Genomic DNA, 22,439 nt, shown 5'->3' with positions numbered 1-22,439 from the left:
AGAGTTAGAAGGTGCCTATAAACTCTCCCATGGCAATAATATACTAGAGCTAAGTAGTGACTGCCCTGTTTGGATGGAATATGAGCTCGCCAGTTTACCACAGTCTCTACCACTCTCTATTGCCTTGGACCCTGCCTGCTGCACTCACTCACATCAGTAATGTAATGGACCTCAACTGGCCCTGCAGGGGTTTGCGTTGTCTGACCTACTCAAAGGCTTTTAACTTCAGGGTGCATGCTGATCTTAGGAGTGACAGCAAAAGAAAGGACAGGAGAAAAAATGACAGAAAGGGACATTAACTAACTCATTGTTAACTATTTCCAAAGAGTACTAGACAAAACAGAACTCTAAATGGGAGATTTGCATGTAATGTGTGAGCCACAGTGCCTGCCTGGCCCATGGTAAGTGCTCAATAAATGTCAGCTGGCTTTATAATTAGTATTATTATTTCACTGAACTCTACTGAATAATCTAAACATAATTTCAGAGAGTAAACAGGTGAATAGACAAGAAATCGAAAAATAAGAATGAGAAGGATTTGCCTCATAAGATACTTGAGATATATAATGAAGCTATAATAATTAAATATTGCAGTACTGGTATAAGAATAGGCAGATCAATGGTACAGAAAAGAAAGTCCTGAGACAGAGCGAAGCATGATATATAGGAATTAATACATGATTAAACCGGCATTTCACAGCAGAAGAGATTAATCACTAACTGGTCCTGGGACAACTGATCAAATCCCAGACAAACAAAAGAGTTAAGCATTTAAAAAAAAAGGGGGAGTTGGGTGGGAGGGAAGGCCGCCCCGGCCACGTAGTGGTTAGGTTTGCCCGCTCCACTTCAGCTGCCTGGGGTTCATGGGTTTGGATCCTGGGTGCGGACCTATACACCACTCAGTCAAGCCATGCTGTGGCGGCACCCCGCATACAAAGTAGAGGAAGATGGGCACAGATGTTAGCTCAGGGACAATCTTCCTCAACCCAAAAAAAAAAGCAAACCTCTAAAGAACTATATAAATTATTTGATCTTGAGGTGGGGAAAACCTTTGTAAGCATAAAAGCCAACCAAGAAACCATAAAAGAAAAGTTTGAAAGACCGGACAAGAGAAAAATAAACACCGCTGCACGTTAAAAAATGTAAAAGAAACTGTGGCAGTACTACAGGATAAGAGTCGCCATGCTCTGAGGGCCTGCTGTGTCCCAGCATGCCTACAGAGCGCTGTAGACTCTCTCTCTCTTCATCCTTACGGTAATGGGCAGTACAGACACTATCATTATCCCCATTTTACAGATGAGGTTTATAGACTATCAGACTTTACTACACTGAAGTGAAATATTACAAACTTTTTGTCAAAGCTAATAATATGTATTTTAATGAAAGTAACTACTTTGTTAGCATGGTGAGATTATGGGTGATGTTTTGTTGTCTTGGTTTTCCAAACTCTTCAGTATTTTATATTACATTTATTTGTAGAGAAAATAGATACATCTTTAGAACTACCTTTTGGATTATCTTTGCCACAGCTCTCTTATCTTAGAGTAAAACATTGGGAGTTCTTTATAAAACAATAAAATGGGGGAGAGCAATAACAACACTTACTAGGTGCCTACCAAGAGCCAGGCACTGTAAGTGTTGATATATCTGCATTATATTTCATCCTGCCCTAAAGCCTGTGAGGATAGGTATATTTTCCTCCACTTTCTGAAGAAGGAAACTGTGACTCAGAAGTTCCACTAAGCTTACCAAACAGTTACACTGTTAGAATTGAAACGCATCTTCAACATCTGGCTCTCTCCACTCTACATCCCCCTAATTATACATTGTACCCTCTCCGACAAGGCTATAAAAGTGTGGGCTCAATCTTACGTGTGTGGAAAAAAGGAACTTCATTTTCAGAAAGCATTGATAAGTAATAGAGACAAAATGAAAGGTGTGAGCCGACTCTCTCATCTGGGTGCCAGCTACGGCTTGATCTCGAGCAAAGCACGAAGCTCAAAACCATGGAATGTGTGACAGCACTGAGAGGGCGCCCCTTCAGGCACCGCACATCATACCCTTATACACCACTGTTTTTTTGAATTTTAGAAAAGTCTCTGGAGCTCATCTATCCAGTGCTGCCATGATCCTCATCATCTTAGACTTCAAAAAGATGAGTGCCCACCCAGCTCTGAAACATTCCACAGGAACGAGGGTTAAAAAAATTCCACTGGCAACCGATTTTTATGCTTAACCTGTCATGGCAGGAAGTTTTCTAATATCTTCAATACGTTGACATGAAGCACCACTGGCAATCAGCCCCCACATCGCAGCACGTCACGTTCCCGAACAGAACTACTAAGGATTAGTTCAGAAGCACTCTCTCTAATTCGCTCACGTATTTGATTTATTACTATTTTAATGCTTCCCTTGAATCTTCAAACATCATGCCTACCTAATGAAGATCCAAAATGGACAAGACCTGTACAAGAAAGACCAACATGCAGTTTGGATCTACATCTCAGAACTATCCATATTAAATCATTAATGTTTAGCTTGGGGTGAGCTGAAAACTTTGGATTTTTTCCCCTGGTGACTGACCATCTTGACATCATGTGACTTGTTTTCTTCCTTCAGTCTAACTGCACATCTCCCTTTTGAGACTCTTTCTTACACTTTTATATCATCCTATTAGTCTTTTTTAATGCAAATATTCACTGATTAATAACTCATTCAGAAAATATTTAAAGACCACCTATAGTGTACCAGGCACTGTGATAGTTTCTGGAGAGACAAAAATAAGATAAGATCTCTGTCTTTAAGGAGTTGAAAGTCTAAAGCTGGCGATAAAGAAGTAAATAGACAATTTCCATAGAGTGTCCTTAGTGTTTTCAGAGGCATGAACTGGTGTTGTAAAAGGGCAGTGGAGGGACTGGGGTGATGAGGCAAGGCTCCTTGGAGGTGATGCTCAGGCGGAATCATTAAGGATCAGTAGGAATTAGTCAAGCGTTAGAAGGAAGTCGTTCTGGGCACATGTGGGAAACTGTGAGAGCAAAAGGTACCTGTAGGAAGGTGGTGGGAACTGAGAATAGAGAGCTGGGTTTAGCATATCTCTCTGAGGATAAGCTATTTAGTGATGGGTACAAAACATAATGATGATTATCTTTAGTGCATCCATCAATTTTTTTGATAAGGATAACTTGGTCCCAAACCAAATTTTAAAGAACATACTTTTTCAGATTGTTATGGCTCTTACTCGTTATTTTAATAATGACCTTCCGAGCACTTTACATCCACAGAGTATTATGATCTACAAGAATGTATTTTCCTAATGAAATCTCATACCTACTTTTTCATATTAACCATGGAACTCCAATAAAGCGAACTCCAGGCATGCTCAACACCATGGCCACAGGACTATCACCCTTTGACTATCCTTGAGTGAATGGAAAGTACAATGCTACTCTTCAATCACTCAGAGGTAAATGATGAGAAAGTCAATTTTTATCTCTGGTCTATTAGATGAGGGCATCAGTACTTTAGAATTGATATTCAGGGAATGGAAAGAAGCAGTAAAAAAAAAAAAAAAAAAAAAAAAAAGATGAAGAAAAGATAGAAAGAGTGCTTCATAGCAAGCCCTGCATGCTCAGATACAGAAAGACAGAGAACCAACCCACTCCCCTAAGAACTGTTATCCCCTAAGTATCAATTCCTCCATTGACCTTAGAAATAGCACTTCCTTTGATAATGTTTCCCAGGCTAGTACCCTAGTCTTTGCAGTTGGGCCAAAAAAAAAAAAGTATCAGCATAGAAAGCACACTAGTTTTCAATAATAGTAGACAGTTGCAAAAAGGAGTCTCACAAGAGCTTTTGACTAAATTAAAGCTTTCAAACAACATTTAAAAGAATTAAAGAACTATGGCTAGAGTAGACAGATTCTGAGGAAAAATCAAAGGTGAATTAAAGGCTAAGAGATAAATGTCTTTCCTGAAAGATGAACTCTAATGATATTTTATCCATGTATTACAATTAATTAGTTATGAGCCTTGGTAAGCACATATGTTACTTTTAAAAATATGATTGAAATAGATATATACAATGTACAACACCATAAGATAAACATAACATCTTTCAACTAAGCTCAATTATTGTATCTTGGAAAAAGAAACAGTAAATCTATCTTTGAAAGTGAATGTTAGATTTATTTTTAAAATATTTTACCTGATTTAAATAATTTAGGCACTTTTCAAGACACCAAAGGCAACAAATGCAAGATTTCAGCACACATCGAGCACAAGCATTTTCCTAGAAAGGACGAAAAACAGAAATAATTAAAAACCAAAGAATCAAACCATCATATAAAATATTCTTTTTTTTTTTTTTAAAAGATTTTATTTATTTTTTTCTCCCCAAAGCCCCAGTAGATAGTTGTATGTCATAGCTGCACATCCTTTTAGTTGCTGTATGTGGGACTCGGCCTCAGGATGGACGGAGAAGTGGTGCCTCGGTGCGCGCCCGGGATCCGAACCCGGGCCACCAGCATCGGAGCGCGCGCACTTAACCACCAAGCCACGGGGCCGGCCCTAGAATATTCTAACTATATGAAAAATAAATAAAATTTTTAAAAATCACAACTTATGCTTGAAAGCCTCCACACCCATCCTTTTTTTTTCTCAAAATGTAATGGCTGAATTCTTTTTAATCAGTTTAACTCAACATTTATTTATTACCTACTGCATACAAGACGCAGTAAGGTATATAAGACCAGCAAGAAACTTATAATCTAGGAGGAGGAAAAAAAAAAAAGCTAAACATTTAAAAGGTTAGAATCAGAATACGATATAGATACTAGCGCTATGAGAGGGGAGAACAGAGAGAGACGACATCATTGGGGAGATGGGAGGAATGAGGGAAGGTTTCTAGGAAGGGGTGGCATTTGAGCTAAGCTATGTTGAAATGCATGTTATTTCCACAGTCAAGGACAGGGAAGAGGTTCCAAGGAGGAAGGTGAGTCAACATAGAGGAAGAGAAGCATAGGACCCTTTGGGAAACCAGTGATCAGATGGATTCTGCCAGAGCATATGGAGCACAAGAGCAGGAGACAAGCGGGAGGACAGGATTCTACTTTGCAAGGACTTGGAAGAAAACGTTCGCAACTGTGGACTCAACGTTGTCGGGAGCTTTACATGCAGAACCGAGGTCCGGAATGTGCCCACAGAAAGTCCAGAAAAGTATTTTTTCCTTACCTTTCCTTTGAGCTGACTGTGCATGTACATAAGGATCATTCGTGGAATTTTGACCAATGTGATAATGAAAGATCCTTTGGCCACAGTACCAAGGTGATAACGAATAAGGCGATTCACTGATGCCAAAATTGGTGTAAATGGCAGATTCCTTTTATCCCTATTTTAAAAATGACCAAAAAGACAATTAAAACAAGGCTAGACCAGGATGGAAACACAGGAACAGTTTAGAGTCCAATGCAGTGAAAAATCAGTTCATTTTTCCTAGTCTAGCTTTACAACAAAACGGCAAAGTAATATGCAACAGATGTACCATATAAAATTAATGCTTCCTTTCTCTATGGTAGTTTCATGGGGTTTTTATGCTCTAATACTTTAAGTTAAATAAAACTGTGCTTTGAAAGCTCTTATTAGTAAATACTTATGGAGTTAATTGTACAATTAGAAAATGGAACTTAAAAAGATATTCAATCTAGATCCGGCACCTTATTATAATAGAAAATCATAACGCCTAGAGCTTATTTCAGCTCTGAAGTCAGGAAAGGGAGTCACAACACTTGTTCTGATCCAAACAAATTTAAAAAGCTTGCTGTCCTTTGATGGACTTTTATATAATGCAAAACTATATAAGACACTACTACAAGATTTATTCTTCTGCTAAACACAATTTAAGTTATATCATGATTTGCTGTTCTGATTCATTTTTTGAGAAAGTTACAAAAAATATAAAGAATAAAATAATAACCTCCCATTTTCCTACCTCCCAGACTTGTCAACTATAACATTTTGTCATATTCACTTTCAATTACTTTTTAAAGAAATGAAGCTCTTACCAGCCTCAGTTCCACGTCCTTCAGACACAATCACTTAGATGATCTTAAGTTTTCTGACAGTATAAATTCTCACCTCGTAAAGTAGTATGTTACCACAGCTCCTGCCACAGTCATCTGCTGACATGCTAGAATAAATTCACTGATCCAAATCAAGCCCACCGCATGGTACCACCACATGTACTGCAGAGGCCCGGAAATTCTGAACTCCACAAAGCCTTCGTCATTCTGAACAGCACTGCCTAGGAAAATACCAAGGAAGGAAAGGAGAAGCACATAAAGTATAAACGAAGAAATAATGGCTACTAAATGGAAAAGATTAATCTCATTTCCAACAACAGGTCCCTACCCCCAAACCACAAACTTTATGGTCACAATGGTATTTCATTAAGGGATAAAAATAATTATTGCTTGAAAAGTTGTGAAGCCAAACATTATACAATTATGCATTTTGTTTTCCCCTAAGGTATCACATATAGCTTTTAAAAGTTGTCCTATTTCAGGGCCGGCCCAGTGGTATAGCGGTTAAGTGTGCGTGCTGCTCTGCGGTGGCCCGAGGTTCAGATCCCAGGTGCGCACCGACACACCGCTTGTCAGGCCATGCTGTGGTGGCATCCCATATAAAGTGGAGGAAGATGGGTATGGATGCTAGCCCAGGGCCAGTCTTCCTCAGCAAAAAGAGGAGGATTGGCAAATGTTAGCTCAGGGCCGATCTTTCTCACACACACACACAAAAAAGTTGTCCCATTTGAATATAGTTCTTACATTATCAATTATTTGGTTTAATTTGGTTTAATCATTTGATTGTAACTACCATCACATTATCAATTATTTGGTTATGCGTGAATTTTCAAATACTTCAATTTTTTTTTCAGAGGTATTACTTGTCCAATAATTTTAGATCTAAATTATTAGCAAAGTACAGAAATTAATATTATAGTCAATTGGTGAATGTGTACTGAATGGCCAAAGAAGTTACATACAAGCTCACAATCCTTACACCACTCCTCACAATTAATTCCATTTAGGCGTAAGCTTTGATATTAACTATGGCTACAAGCAATTCTGACAGTCTAACTATGAACTGTACCATCACTAGGAGCTCCCCCTAGGTTCAGGTCATTTCCAAACTAGAAAATCCCAAGGCAGCAAGTTGATTTTGACTATAAATGGGGTTTGAGGCAACTCCAGAATAGCACTGTATTCATTAGTTCATTTCAGAATAAATCCAAATATCTGAGTCAGTACAGAAGTTTACTTCAAATCCATGACCATCTCAAAACTAGGATGCAATTCCAAGCCTTATCTGGTTGAGACCCACTTTGCTAAGATGATCTAAAAATCATGATGAGGGAATGGGTTTTGAAGAGCCATAACCACTACTAGTTCTGATGGTTATGAAACCTTAGTCAATAAATGTCTTAAGAATTATAGCTCTCTGATGTTTTAAAATATTTTAATGCAAACCAGATTCACCACTAAGAGAAAGAAACAACACGTCTTCTTACCAGCAGTGCCAAGAAAAAGAAGTGTCATGATCCAGTACACCCAAAAGAGGACAAGGGCAAAGAAAGTCCAAAAGGGTTGGAAGACTAGCAGTGGCAAGTGAATGAAGACCTTGCCAGCCACATGGAACAAGGCGATGGTGAGAGCAACACGTTTGCGCATAACCAACATTATCAGGAACAAGATAACCTGTATGGAGAGAATGGAGGGAAAGGTTTCAGTTACTGTTTTAAGCAGTAAAAATAGAAACCAAACAATGGTGGAAATTTTTAACATAACCTTTCATTCCAAAATGGGGAAGTACATTCTCTGAATCCCAATAATACTTTATCAGTCTGTCTCTCTCTTACAACACTTATCATTTTCAACTGTATATGAAAATGTCCTTTAAACTAAACATAAAAGGATTTCTTGATTTATTAATAAATCCTAAAATTCTTCTACCTTCCTTTTCTCCATTCATTACGAATCAAAACATGCTGTTTGTCAGTCAGGATGAGACTCAACTTATTTGAATAGATACACGCTTGTCACTCTGAAAATAGAGGAGAGGACCACATACCATGACTACAAAAGCACAGGAGGTATTTGTACTTCATTTCTTTTATTGGGCTAAGAGCTCCTTAAGAGCAGGGTCCATGCCAGATTCACCCTCTGTCCCCCCTCACCTTGCCCTGGCACCTGGCACAGAGAATCGTACTTAAAAGATGACTAATAAATATCTGTACAATAATAGCAAGCAACTATCTTTTCACACCAATGGTTTTATGGTGGCTTTATTTTTTGTTTCTACTGCTCAAAAAAAAAAAAACTTACTCCAAGAAGTGGACTGAGGTTTTTTCCCCTTATCTCAAAGAGGAGAAGGTGATGAACCAAAGATATGAGTATAGATTATTTAACCACGTTAACTAGTAATTTTACTGTATAGTGGCCTGGCAGAGAAGCTGACCTATGTTTTTAAAATAATGTTGTTAAAAGAAGTGTTTAAAAGGAAAAAAATGGGAAAATACTAGTGAACAAGTAAATGGAATGATATGAGGTGGCCTATTTCTTAACATACTTTTCTGTAGTAAAGAAAACTGTTTTTAAAAAAGTAATTACATTGTCTTATGACAATCAGAAATATGTTCTTCCTAGCAAATGATAATGTAAATATTCTAGGTGAAAATCCTCTCTCAAAAAGCAGGCAGCGCAGAACAAAACGTTGCATCAAACAGCACTCATCAATTAGGGAAGCCTTCTGAAGACTTCTGTGTGCGTCCTGCACTGTGGGACAGAGACTGCATGTAACGGAGATCAGGGTTAGGCATGCAATAGCTAGAGGTGAGTTTCTGCTTCATTAATGATCTCCGGTAAGTAAAAACATGGACCTGAAAGATACAGCTCAGCCTACACTCACTGTGAACACTGTGGCTGAAATGGCATAGATGAGGAGGGCCCGAAGATTGTCTTCAGCTATCTGAAGCTGTTCAGGAATAACTGTTTCTTTGGGAGACCTTCTTTGCTTTGCATACAGCCACCACAGTACACCTGTGCCACCTGGAGACAAAAAAGAATTGTTTTTGCAATAATTAGCACAAGAAAATGTGTAACATAAATCCTCAATTTTCCGGACCCTCCCTACAAATCATCGTGGGACTAACGCAGCAACAATCCATTTGGCTGGGAGGTGCGTGGCTATAACTTTTTGCCTTCACAAGGGGAGCTCCAATTACTCCACTATCATCTTCCACATTAAGCACTTACAAATCATTCAGTGTATCAAATGAACTTCCTTCAACTGTATCTATTATTGACTCTGAGGCTGAGAGACAGCCAGCCAGACAGACTCCTGAGAGGAAATGGTCACAAAGAGAGCCTCAGCACCTGTTTAAGCTGAGGAGCCTGTAGGAAGCAAGTAAGGGTCATAGAAATTAGCAATGCAGCTGAAGAAGGCAAAGATCTTCTCTGTTGTACTCATCACAGTAACCCCAGAGCCGGGCACTGACACAGTCGTGCAGTTTTCTGCACAATGAATAAATGAAGATCAAAAGAGCAGTCCCCACCAAAGGTAGGAAATCTTTGATAGCTTGATAGCAGTGGGCAGTAGGGATGGGAGTTTTTACCTTCATTACCGGTTCAGAGATTCTGAGAACTAAACTGAAGAAGAGAGGCAAGCCTGCCTCCATATAAGAGAGCTGCAGCAGACACCTTCTTTCAATCCATTCAGCAAACGTTCCGAGAGCCTGTACCATCTACTGTTCTAGGTGCTGAGATAGAGCCCTGAACAAAACCAAGTCCCCACCCTCTCCGCTTATGGAGCTTACATAGTAATGGGAAAACAAAAAAATAGGTAAACAAGTGAAAACATAGTATCCCAAGTCTAAGAAAAAAGTCACCTGGAAAGAGGACAGAGAGTGCTGGGGCTGGGGAAGCGCTGCAATTTTATATAAGACGGGTAAGCAAGGCCTCACTGGGGAGCTGGTATTTGAGCAAAAGAACCAAAGACAGGGAGAAAGCAATCTATGAAACTATCTAAGGAAAGAGTTTTCCAGGCAAGAGGTAAGAGCAAGTTCTAAGATGCTGAGATGGGACCACCATGCCTGATAGGAGGAGGCCACTGTGGCTACAGCAATGAGCAAGGGGGAAAGCGGTAAGAGATGTGGGCAGAGGAGGAGCTGGGGACCAGATCATACTGTAAGGCCTTGTAGGCCATGGTATGGAAACGGAAGATTCAGAGTAGAGCTGTGTATACACAGGTGGACGAAATAAATGCCTGGGAGATATGAAACTGGGCTGAGATCTATGCAAATCAACCTGCCCTCCATCTGCACTCAAGAGTGAATGGTGTCAAGGGGAAATTCCAACCTTACCTGTTGGCAAACACTGAGCATGAATTTTTCTTTTATTGAAGATGGGTAAACAAACCACAACAACCACGAGTCTATGAAAACTATTTCAGAGAAAGGGAAACACTTCTATTTTGAAATCTTGAAGGTTCAAGAAAATTGTTTAGAAAACTGTTTTTTTTCAAAGTCAGCTTTTTTTTTTTTTTTTTTGGTGAGGGAGATCAGCCCTGAGCTAACATCCGTGCTAATCCTCCTCTTTTTGCTGAGGAAGATCGGCTCTGAGCTAACATCTATTGCCAATCCTCCTGCTTTTTTTTTTTTTTCCTTCCCCAAAGCCCAGTAGATAGTTGTATGTCATAGTTGCACATCCTTCTAGTTGCCGTATGTGGGACGCAGCCTCAGCATGGCCGGAGAAGCGGTGCGTCGGTGCGCGCCCGGGATCCGAAGTCGGGCCGCCAGCAGCAGAGCGCATGCACTTAACCGCTAAGCCATGGGGCCGGCCCAGAAAACTGTTTAATATTCTCAAAAAATGGAATAAAATGCATTCTCTACAAACAGGAATAAAAAGTTATAACAGAAAGCCTGAAGTTCAAGGAAAATAGATTGAGAAAATAATGATGACATCAAGAAGGACACTGTTCACAACAGCCACAGAAGATATCATTTATTAAACATTTAAATTTGTGCCAGGAACTGTGCAACAGATGTGACCAAATTTAATCACTACAATACTATTAAGTGGGCAGTATTAGCTTCACTTTACAAGTGTACAACTGAAATTTAGGAAAGCATGCCAAATGTCACATACCTAGTAAGTGGCAGAGCTGGGATTCAAGTCAACTTTTATTATAAACACTATCCATCTATTATAAATTGAATGTTTGTGTCCCCCCAAAACTCATATACATATTGAAATCCTAATCCCCAACGTGATGGTACTTGGAGGTGGGCCTATGGGAGGTGATTAGGTCATAGGAGAGGAATCCTCATGAATGGGATCAGTGCCCTCATAAAGAGACCTCAGAGAGCTCCTCCCCACTTCTGCCATATGAGGACACAGCAAGAAGATGGCCAGAACAGGAAGCCAGTCCTCACCGGACACCAAATCTGCTGGTGCCTTGATCTTAAACTTCCCAGCCTCCAGAACGGTAAGAAATAAATGTTTGTTGTTCACAAGGCATCCAGTCTATGGCACTTTGTTACAGCAACCCAAACTGACTAAGACACCATCTAAACACAGAATCAGATATGAAGGCTACAAGCTGAAATGAAAAGAAAGATGGCTAAGAGAAGGAAGAACTACAAATAAGATGAAATTGAAATAACAAAATTAGGTAGTCGAGTACAGAACTCAGAGTGAAGAAAACTAAATCAGCGATATGGAAGATAAACTTGAGGAGTTCTTCCTGAATGTAAACAAAATGGCAAAAGGATTAAAATGATAATTTAGAAGATGATAGCAGAATAATGAATATGACCTTAAGAAGAAAACCACTGGAACAGAAACAATAATCAAATACAGAAATAAAGAAAACTTTTCAAAGTTGAAAAATACCCCCCAAAAAGAGATCATAGGCAAACTTAGTTAAGATTCAGAACTAGACAAAAAGTTTACATTATAAGGATAAGTTAAAAAATTATATAAACATCTAGGTAAGTGAGACAGGTTATGGGCCAAGGAACAAAATTTAGGCTGGTCTTCAAGTTCTTCTCTGAAATAAAGTACAGACACATGGGAACATAGCGTACCTCAAGAATTTTACATGCCACAAATTCAATATTCACATGTGTAAGGCAAAGACAATCTTAGATAATCAAGAGTTGATTAGCAAAGGCTCCCTTCACTTGCCAGGCAGGGAACACGGGAGGAATCCAGTGACAATTACAGAGCAAGAAGCAGAACAGAGCCTCAATCGCTTTCTTTTCTCTTGGGCTCTTCCCACAAAACTGATACGGACAGAAAAACGTTAGCCCCTTTTAAAAAATATCTCCACTTGCTTTTACTCCAAATGCCAATGACCTTGCCATTTTATTTGATTTAGTGATCTCACAGTGAACTGACCTCAACCTAATCCACCTACCAGTCTTTTTACAGTTTATAATTGAATTCACAGGTCTTATAAGAGGAAAATTATTTAAAATAAAGTAGTTCTGAATTGAGGGATTGTTAAAAGCAAACTTGAACTCTCAATTCTAATTACTAAAAAACAAAGGAATAAGCAGCTTACCAAGTGAACCCAGTATGACCAGAATTGTTAAGATCCACACAAGGACTCTTGATATATACCTGATTATCACCATCAAAATCATGGATAGAACTGCAGGGAAGATAAACAGAGAACACATAGAATATTATTTGAAAACATTGGACAATATAAAGAGAAACTCTCAATTGTTTCCTCCTAGGAAAATAATTTGTTGCTATTGACAAGTTCTTAATCCCAATTTAGGTAAGAAAGGAAACTGGCTGCTTTTGCACTTGGACTTTGGTATTTGTGCCACTTGAATAGCATCACTTGAAACCAAAGGCACCTAACTGTGGGTTTATAAACAAACGACAGGAAAGAATACATGCAAATGCACATGGTGACTCAAAAACAGCACAGGGCTGTTGTGGATTCACCACGGGAAGACATGAGAACTCACATGCAAACACACATACCCACACACAAAGTAGAGAATGACATGTCATGTTGGTGACCAGAAAATTATCACACATAGACAGAGATCAGTAAAATTAGCCACTACACTGCCTTGAGTAATCTGTGCATTTCAAGACCAACTTCTCTGATGGGCGGTCAACAAACTAGATCCTATTTTATCTTTTTCTGGTTGTTTCTCCTCTAACACTCTAAGAGATGATCTGACCCTATAGAATAATATCCTGAAGCCCACTGAGGCCAAAATTCCTCTGGCCTCATTTCTCAACTGAGGTCAGGGGTCCCAATTGAGAAGCTCTTCAAAAAGGAGCGAGGCTAAGTTTGAGTTATTTAGCCAACTCCTCTATCCACCCCAAGCTCAATTCCAACGTGCTAAAATCTTAAGTGAAAATCTCAAAGAAGAAACTGGGAGGATTTAACCCTTGCATGGGGAAATTCATTTCCGAAATTATAATTTGTTCATCTTTAAGTATCTAAAGGCCTATTTCACAGACAAATGACCAAAGATCTTAAGCCTTAAAAGAGAACCATTGTAATAAAAAATGGAATTCCCATGGCTTAACATTATTATCACTATTTTTACGGTTTGGACTTCTTCTTCTTGGTTAAAGTATTCAATTATTTCAAAAGCCAAATAATTTTTATATAAAAGTAGACTAACAGTCAAGTTTCTCTGGGCCATTTGCAAAGCCAAATAAATGGTTGGGACCTGTCACTAGGTAACATTATTAAAGTACTCACTTTTGCAACAAATGTACAGGAACCAAAAACAGATGGGAGTGTTTCAAAATCACAGAAATAGTTTTTCATATGGACAGCATTATTTCAATTGAGTCAAGTACTACCTAAGCAAAAAGAAAATACTCTCTCATGACAAGACGGAAATACAGCTAGTCTTCTCAGTGTCTATAACTGTTGTTAACAGGTATAAATACTCATTTTACTTATATAATGAAATAGTTGTTTGGTTCCTACCCAACTAAAAAGGTTTCTATATTCTGATATGGCTACATATAGTCCTAGGATAATATAGGGAATTTACATCTTGAAAATAACATTTTATTTGATTACATTATCTACTTATTGGTCAGAAAACTCAACGGCTAACAAGTGGAGATTTCCTAATTTTTCCAGCAATACTGTGTTATTATGAACTGTAGCAATGAAAAAAAAATTACATATTTCAAAAGTAATCTATCAGAAATCTATGTTCTTTAATGAAAATATATAAGAGAATATGTGGCCTCTTGTTATAAGCAAATAAGACTTTTTGAATCATAACTAAAAACAAAGGGGCGTTGATTCATTAAAAGAAGCCTCCTGCTATCATATTAAAGGTTATTATAGACTTAGTAACCAAAGTTTGGGAAAACACCAGTTTTCTCCATTGAAAGAAAAAGAAGGGAAATGAGTTTCAGATATATATACATAAATTTTTAAACTATGTATATATTTTTAACTATATATAATCTGAAACAATTATTTTGGCTATGGGAAGTTAAACATTTGACAAGTATCCCCAGTTGTATTCATATTTTGGTTAAAAGACAGAACAGTCTTCTACTGTAGTACTATGCAATAGCTAATAATGAGAAAAACAATTACCTAGTGATAACAAGCAAAGTCCCAATATAATTTCTTTGCTGGTCATTACTCCACTAATCAGCCTGTGTAAGACACTATTGTCACTGACAAAGGTGATCAGGGCCTCTGCAAACTTGGCATAGCAGGAAATGTTCACAGGAGCACAGCGATGGAAGAATGGAATAGGTGCACTGGTGACACAAGAAAAAAAAAATCAGAAAAAAAATTACTCCTACTTAGTATAAATGCCACATCAAACACACAAATGAAAGGTGAATATGACTGCAATACACTCCACCCTCCACACATCATATGGGAGCTAAGAGCTGTGAGCTTAATGCTATGAAGATGACTGTCATGGGCAGTGACGCAAATCTTACCACAACCTTATCACAGAGGGTGGAGTGCATATTCCAACAGAAGACATTACCCGCCCCTTCTGAAAAGAAACACACACGTATACACACACATACGCACATATAAAACCACCAAGAGCAAAACCAAACACTTGAACTCCTCAGCCTTCACATCTATATCAATCAATGGCAGATGACAAAACTTACAAACATATACTTCATTGAACTGAAAACAAACAAGCTATTTAAAAATAAAAGGCACACATGCTTTTGCTTGAAATGTGCCACCGTTAACAGACTGTTTCCTCTATCAGAACAGCATATAGAGGAATGTTTGTTTGGGGCAGAAGCTTAATAACTCTCATATAAATTAGTCACTCTGAGACCTCAATATACAGCATAATATGCATCTATTTAAAACAATAACCATGAATACTAATGTATGGAAACACGACGTTAATAGTACAAGGGGAAAAAACAAAAATTTATGTCTAATGTGATGATTGCACCTCTGTATAAAAGATATATCCATAAGAATAAGAACAGAAAAAATATAAACAAATGAAAAATCCCTGATTTGTTAGGGTGATGGGATTCTGGGCTATTTTCCTTTCTTTTTACATGTTATTATTATCATGAGATTATTTGTGTCTAAAAAAGAGGTAATCAGTTCTATCAGGCTTATTCTGACTGCAGCTTTTACCTGTGAAGGAACAAAACCGTGTGTGAACTGTGACATAAATCTGGTTTGTTATAATATGGTTCCACTTCAGCTTCTGAGAGCATGGTATACATCTAATCAATGAGAGATTTTAAACAAAGCTCCACGAACACGCTCTCAGTTGTGAATTGTTAAGATTCTAAGAGAGCCCGTATGTGCGTCCATGCATGAATACACACTTACGTGTGCATTAATTTAAAATTTAGCCATCACTAACATGAATCTCACATTCTGAGAGTTATTTGTGGGACTATCAGTCACAGCTGTAACATAACATTTTTGACTGTAATGATATAAGTTTGTTTTCATTCTTGGTTGGCACTGTATTCTGGTCAAATTAGTGGATAAGATTATATCGTTGAACACCAAATTCCAAGGTTCCTAATCTCAGCCAAGCAACCTTATATGACCCGAAGCAAAACACTATCTTTGTTTCCTTCCTCAGAAAACAATAAGACTATAAGTGAACTGTGTATTGATTTTTCTTACATGTTGGTAAATGAGTACTACTGGGAGTAAGAATAAGCAACACCTTCTACGCTGTTTATCTACATGGAACAATAGATAATATAATTTTAAAGATCTAGCCTTATCTTAGTTATGCTTCAGTAAAATGTATCCAAAAATGATGATGTGACAACATGACATGATTTTTGTTCATTTAAAAAAATTTGCCTCTTGTAGCCTGTGGTGTATTTGTATATACCTCCAAAATGGTGTCAGTGCAAGTTAACGCCAAAGATTTGATATTGTGTCAGAAACTGCAGAAAACCAGAGCATTCTGAGTAATGCCTGAATTACAGGTATGCAGGCTATCATTTTTTTGACCAAAAGTTGTTTCACTAATGATGTAAAAAGATATTAAATTACAGAATACTTTTAAATGAAATGGATTTAGTTAGAAATAATACAGGAACGAATCAAATAGGAAGAACTACTAAGTTCCTAAGTCAATGGAGGTAGATTTGGGAAAGAAACCTTTAAACTGACAACTTTGTTGTGACCTGTAACTGTTTTTCTCCTGATGCTGTCTAGATACTGTCCCTACCAGGTTAATGTCCCTGTCTTAGGACTTCTAACCACATATATTTTTTGTTTGTGTGAGGAAGATTGGTCCTGGGCTAACATCTATGCCCACTTTCCTCTACTTTATATGAGATGCTGCTACAGCGTGGCTTGACAAGCAGTGCGTCGGTCCATGCCCGGGATCCGAACCTGAGAACCCCGGGCTGCCGAAGCGGAGCATGCAAACTTAACCGCTACGCCACCAGGCTCGCCCCTAAGGACTTCTAACCATATTTTTAACTAAAGCCTGGTTCTTTGTCCTTCAAAACTAAAGTCCTCTCTGCTCCTGATTATCTACATCTTTATTTGCTTTATTTATTACCTTATCATCACTGCAGTAGCCTCTGTATAATTCACTTGCCTCCAACCTTGAACATAACATAGATCCACCTTAAGGATGCTGATGTCTTTTTCTTATTTTTAATATCCACCAATTTTCTTGGCTCTGCTCTCCCGTTTCCTTTTTCCTGTCAGAGAACTATAAGAGAACTTTATCTGCTGTCCAGAGGTGGCTCCACTTACGTCTCCCATATCCTAACAGGATGTTGATGTATTTTTATACTCAAAGAGAAATACACATCATTTCCAAAAGAGAGTGGAGCCTGTGATAAAGGAAAGAAAACTGGACTTGGGTTCAAAAGCACCAGGTGACTCGCCTAATGTTACACAGCTGCATGTCATTCCACCTCTCTCTCAGTTCCTCCATCTGTTAGTTGAAACGGCAGGAGTAAGTCCTCTGTAAGTCTTTTCAGATCTTAGTAATAATAATAATAAAGAGCCCACCCACAGATCAATAATTGTAAATTAATAGGAGCAGCATGCCCAATACCTTTAGTATTTTTCTGTTTTTCAGACTTAGAATGAGGATAGATGATTTGAAAAGGGAAGGATTTATACTATTAAAATTCGAATCCTTCATTTTTATTTAAGAGGAAATGCTGAGTAATATCTGCTCTACCCCTTCAAGTCATTTTTACACTGTATATAAACACTTGGCCAGTTGGAAGGAGTGCTTTACAAGGATCTTTCAAAGAAGTGGCGCACAATATCAATAGTCCCTTATAATTCAATCTATGTCAGTTAAAAAAAAAAATCCCTGACAGATCTAAATTTGAAGGTTATAAAATTAGCACAAGCTGATTAACTACATCATCTACCTGATGGTCAAAATCTGCTCTTACTGGTAAGGAACAACAAAAATAGAAGCCAAAAAAAAGAGAAGATGATGTTTAGACAGAGTAGTAAAAAATAAAATTAAATACTTCACTTTAAATTATAAAGCACTAGATTCCCTTGTATGTCATTCTTTTTTCTCAACTTTTCCCCTAACAGAACAATTTGACCAACCATGACGAGTTTATGTTCTTATTCAAAAATCTAAGTAATCATGGCATTGAAATGGTTTGTCTTATATTTTACCATTTAAATCCCATGTGATATAATGAATCTAAGAAGAGATGAGTTAGCTGATTTCATATACCTCTCAGAAAATAATACTTCTGAGAACCCGCTATATGAGATTATTTCTACTTTAGTGTCTAACCTAAATAACACACTTTCTGCCTCTTAATTAAGAGGACAAGCATAAAAAATTCTATTTATAGTAAGATTTTTCTACCTTTCGAAGCCCACAGAATATTGAATCTTTAAGAAGTCAATGTAGTCCCATTACGAACTGATGCTGTTTCACATTATTGAAACATTAGTCAACAAGAACAAAACGAACTTATAATGAGTCTTTTAAAGATTTTTTTAAAATTAGCCACTCATAGGAAAATTGTATCTTACCTTGGCAAACATACTGTCCCTTTGTTACCTTTAAGTCAGACTATCACAGTTAATGAGCTCCCTCAAAGTATTGTGACAAACAATCCCTAATATCTCTTATCCATACGCCTTCATAAGAGAAGACAGGAGTGTACATCTCCCACAATTATTTTAACACTTCAGGTTATAAATAAGCAATTACACTTGATTTCTAATTAAATGTTTTATTTAAGAAAGAATAATAATAAAGGGTTCCAGTAATATCTCTATAGCACAGGAAAGGCAGGAAATAAGTAAGTCAAGAATCTAATGGCAATATTTTGTTTTCATACAAAATACAAAGTTTTCATACATTTCATTCCTTTTCTCTCTTCTTTCATTCCTGTACTTTTTTTTTAAACTAACTGTGGTATAGACTTTACAAGACCTTAGATTCAAAATCTGATTTCTAATAATTAGTTGTGAGGCCTTGGGTAACTCTTTTAACCTCTCTTCTATTTCCTCACATATAAACTAGGGACAATATAGGCTTTTGTGAGGGTTAAATGAGATAATACATATGAGAAGCTTGTGGTGGCTGGCACACAGTAGACAACTTAAAAATGTTAATTTACCTTGAATCCTTCATTTAATAAAGATAAATAGGTAACATTTTTTTTCTTGGCTATTAGTTTCTCATTTCCATATCATGTTATTAATTCCCCAACACCAAATATCCTTTCTGGCATCCAGAGGCACCAAAATCAATGTTTGATGAATAAACTGAATTTGTGTAATCTGTTCCTAGCATTGCAGTTCTCTCCAGCTGCACCTAAACCCTTGAGCATTGCAAGTATGTGGGCTAGCTAGTCTCCCTGCTGCTACCATGCTTAGCACTTCACCAACAGAGAGTTATGAATTTGGATAAAATATGGCCCTTTCTAGGCATTTGCTTTTAAAATTCCAAAGCTCTTAGGAATAGCCACCCTTTGGCAATTATGTGGTGCTAGTGTTTTATTGCAGACTAGTCTACAATTGTTGTCCTCTAAAACAGGCACCGCCTTCAGCTGCAGATGGTGTCTGGGTATTCAAGAAGGTTAGAGGGAAAGGGGAGGCTCTAGAGGTTGAGCAAAATAACATTCCCTATGCCAAATGCCACGCATAATAATGGATATTTAACACATATTATCTTATTTAATTTTTACAACAATTCTATGACAGAGGTACTAATATTCTCATTGTACATATGAGGAAACTTGGCTCACAGAGAGGTTAAGAGGCTTGCTCAAGCTGACAAATAGAAAGTGGGGGTGAATAGAAAATTCACCCCCAGGCCTATTTGGACTCAAAGTTCAGCTCTTTCTGCTCCACTAGGATGCTCCTAGAAGAACAGCAAAAGAGATGGGAAAGATGCCGAGGGCCGTTTGCCTGCATCACAGGTTTGCCTAGTGCTGGTCTTTTGGAGTATATTTAAAAAGTCACAAAAAACACAGCCCCTACTTTTTTTAAGGCAGAGACTAGATCTTACTCATCTTTGGAGATTTGGTAGCTAATACTATGTGTGGAACAGAGTAATGCCCTGAGTTTTTTATTAAAACAAATTTATTCTTGTTTTCAAATCCTTTCACTTTGCTTGCCAAATACAAGGCCCTAATTTGCCTTTTTTCTATCAACTTTTCCTTCTCCTTTACTTTCCAAAAGGCTGAGTTCAGACAAAAGTGATAAGATACTTAGATTGTGAGGTACTAAAATAAGTAAACCATGAGGACCTTTAAATACAGCATAAACATAGTATATACTCAGTTTTCAGATGGAATAGGTTCATTATTGCATCTTGGATTACTAAGACATTAGTGGTTGACCTTGTTAGAAGCCTAGTCTGTCCATGTCTAAAACCCACGCCCTATTACTGTTTTGTCTTCTAGTGAATGCCCTTAGGGTGCTGTATGAGATGTGCGTGTGTGTGCAGCCAAGACTGGAGATGACCAGGATAATCAGGAACAGGCAGTTCTCAACACGGTAGAGTCAGAGACCAGAGGTAGAGGAGGATTTGCAACAGGAGCTGCCCCCCTATCCCTGCCCCATCCATATTATATAGGAGCAGAGCAACCTCCTTCTCAAAGCAAGGCTTTCTGGTCATCCTTTTACAAACGTTTATGCCTTAAAATAGTGACTCTATACTCAAGGGATGCATTTAAAAGAGGCTTTAACCGTTGAGTAGATAAGACAACACGGCTTTTCTTGTTTTTATACTGATAAATGTTCTTCAATGACTCTATTCAAAGGACCTCCTTTTCTTTACTGTCACAGCCTCCCTAATATTCTCCATTTTCATGAATGGAGTCTCTTTGCCTATTGTTCTAAGCCCAAAATTTGTAGGTCCTTCTTACTTAGTATCTTTTAAAACAGTCCTTTCATTTTTATATCCACAGGCTTTAAATTTTAATTTCAATAGCAACTTGACAAGACTGAAAGAGCTGGAAATCAATGTAACTGATATATCCTTTGTCTCCTTTTCAACAGAAAATTTCAAATTCAAGTTAATAAAGCACTAGTTACACCCATAAACAAGCAAAAGGAAAGGAGACACCAGTCTCCAAATTTTAACCAATAGCTTGCTATAATACACTGAGATACAATAAAAGTGGTTTTGATTCAGCATTCCTGGAGAAGTCAACTCATGTCATACATGGTTAGTGATACACACTAAGGTTCTCAAGACTAGACATGCTCTAAACCCTGTACTACACTTAATTCTGAGGATATATTCTACAATGCTTGAGAATTTATTTCCTTTTTAAAAAATCTATGTATAATTTTAAAATTTGCTTTACTTATAAACTACTGTGAGATCCCTCCAAACAAAGAACATTTCTTGTTTCATCTTTATATCCATTATATGCAGTAGGTACTTAACAATAAATGTTTGTTGAAAATGACCTTGGATAAGATATGGTAAACAGCCTATAACAGAGAACGTACCTAAAGGATATAGCCTGAAACTATGGAGAATAATCACTGGCATAGTTTTTAAATTTACAAACTACGTTAAAAATTAATCCTAGTAAGTACTACTAGGATCCACTTCAAAGAATCTTTGGAGACTGTGAGACTTGGCTTCTAGTTTTGTTGTAGATTTTATAATGATTCAGCAGTTTTCTGTATGTAAAAAATTATGGCATTAAAAAAAAGTGAACCCCCAAAAGAAATTGAAAATATCCAAGATCAAGAAAAGTTGTTTGTGTGTATTTTTTTTTAAGATATGAAATACACGTTGTCATTTCTATTACCACTTTTAAAATTTTGTTGTAAAAGTACTGGACCTGGGCCACAGGTATCATCCAGTGACTCTTTGCTCAGAATAACACACACAGTTTTTTTTTTTTTTTTTTTAAAGATTTTATTTATTTATTTTTTTCCCCCAAAGCCCCAGTAGATAGTTGTGTGTCATAGCTGCACATCCTTCTAGTTGCTGTATGTGGGACGCGGCCTCAGCATGGCCAGAGAAGCAGCGCGGCGGTGCGAGCCTGGGATCCAAAACCCGGGTCGCCAGCAGTGGAGCGCGCTCACTTAACCACTAAGCCACGGGGCCGGCCAACACACACACAGTTTAAAATCTACCTACAGAAAGAAAAGTCACAAGCTAACAAAATACAATAAAATTTACCTCGCTGGAACTGGTAGTTTGGGGCAAAGAACAGAAGCTTTTGAAGATGTAGTATATTCAGAAGGCTTTAGGTCGTAGCTACATAGTGCTGAGCCTGTCGAAAGAAAAGCTGTATGTTAACTGGCAGAGTCTGAAAACATTCTTTTTTTAATTCACTTTAATTTTATATGTTAATGTTAACATATACAACTTTCAAACATTATAGAATTAATAACAATTTGATATGGTCTATAGTATCAGTCCTCAATCAT

The 22,439-nt window shown here is 37.6% G+C and overlaps 1 protein-coding gene across 3 annotated transcripts in view; it reads right to left on the bottom strand.

Annotated features, from left to right (window-relative positions):
• Positions 1–22,439, bottom strand: part of SLC44A1 (solute carrier family 44 member 1) — a 185,197-nt gene that overhangs the window by 62,330 nt on the left and 100,428 nt on the right. For all 3 annotated transcript variants that reach the window (XM_058523704.1, XM_058523703.1, XM_058523705.1), the window contains exons 5-12: positions 22,189–22,282; positions 14,655–14,824; positions 12,618–12,707; positions 8,961–9,100; positions 7,564–7,750; positions 6,132–6,297; positions 5,229–5,385; positions 4,204–4,287 (exon numbers count right to left, since the gene is read on the bottom strand). In XM_058523704.1, the coding sequence (XP_058379687.1) occupies positions 4,204–4,287; positions 5,229–5,385; positions 6,132–6,297; positions 7,564–7,750; positions 8,961–9,100; positions 12,618–12,707; positions 14,655–14,824; positions 22,189–22,282 (1,088 nt within the window). The remainder of the gene's footprint in view (positions 1–4,203; positions 4,288–5,228; positions 5,386–6,131; positions 6,298–7,563; positions 7,751–8,960; positions 9,101–12,617; positions 12,708–14,654; positions 14,825–22,188; positions 22,283–22,439) is intronic.

This window comes from Diceros bicornis, chromosome 28 (assembly GCF_020826845.1).
Source record: "Diceros bicornis minor isolate mBicDic1 chromosome 28, mDicBic1.mat.cur, whole genome shotgun sequence".
Lineage (NCBI taxonomy): Eukaryota > Metazoa > Chordata > Mammalia > Perissodactyla > Rhinocerotidae > Diceros > Diceros bicornis.
Note: the sequence above shows the minus strand (reverse complement) of the source record. Positions and strands in the feature narration are given on the sequence as shown.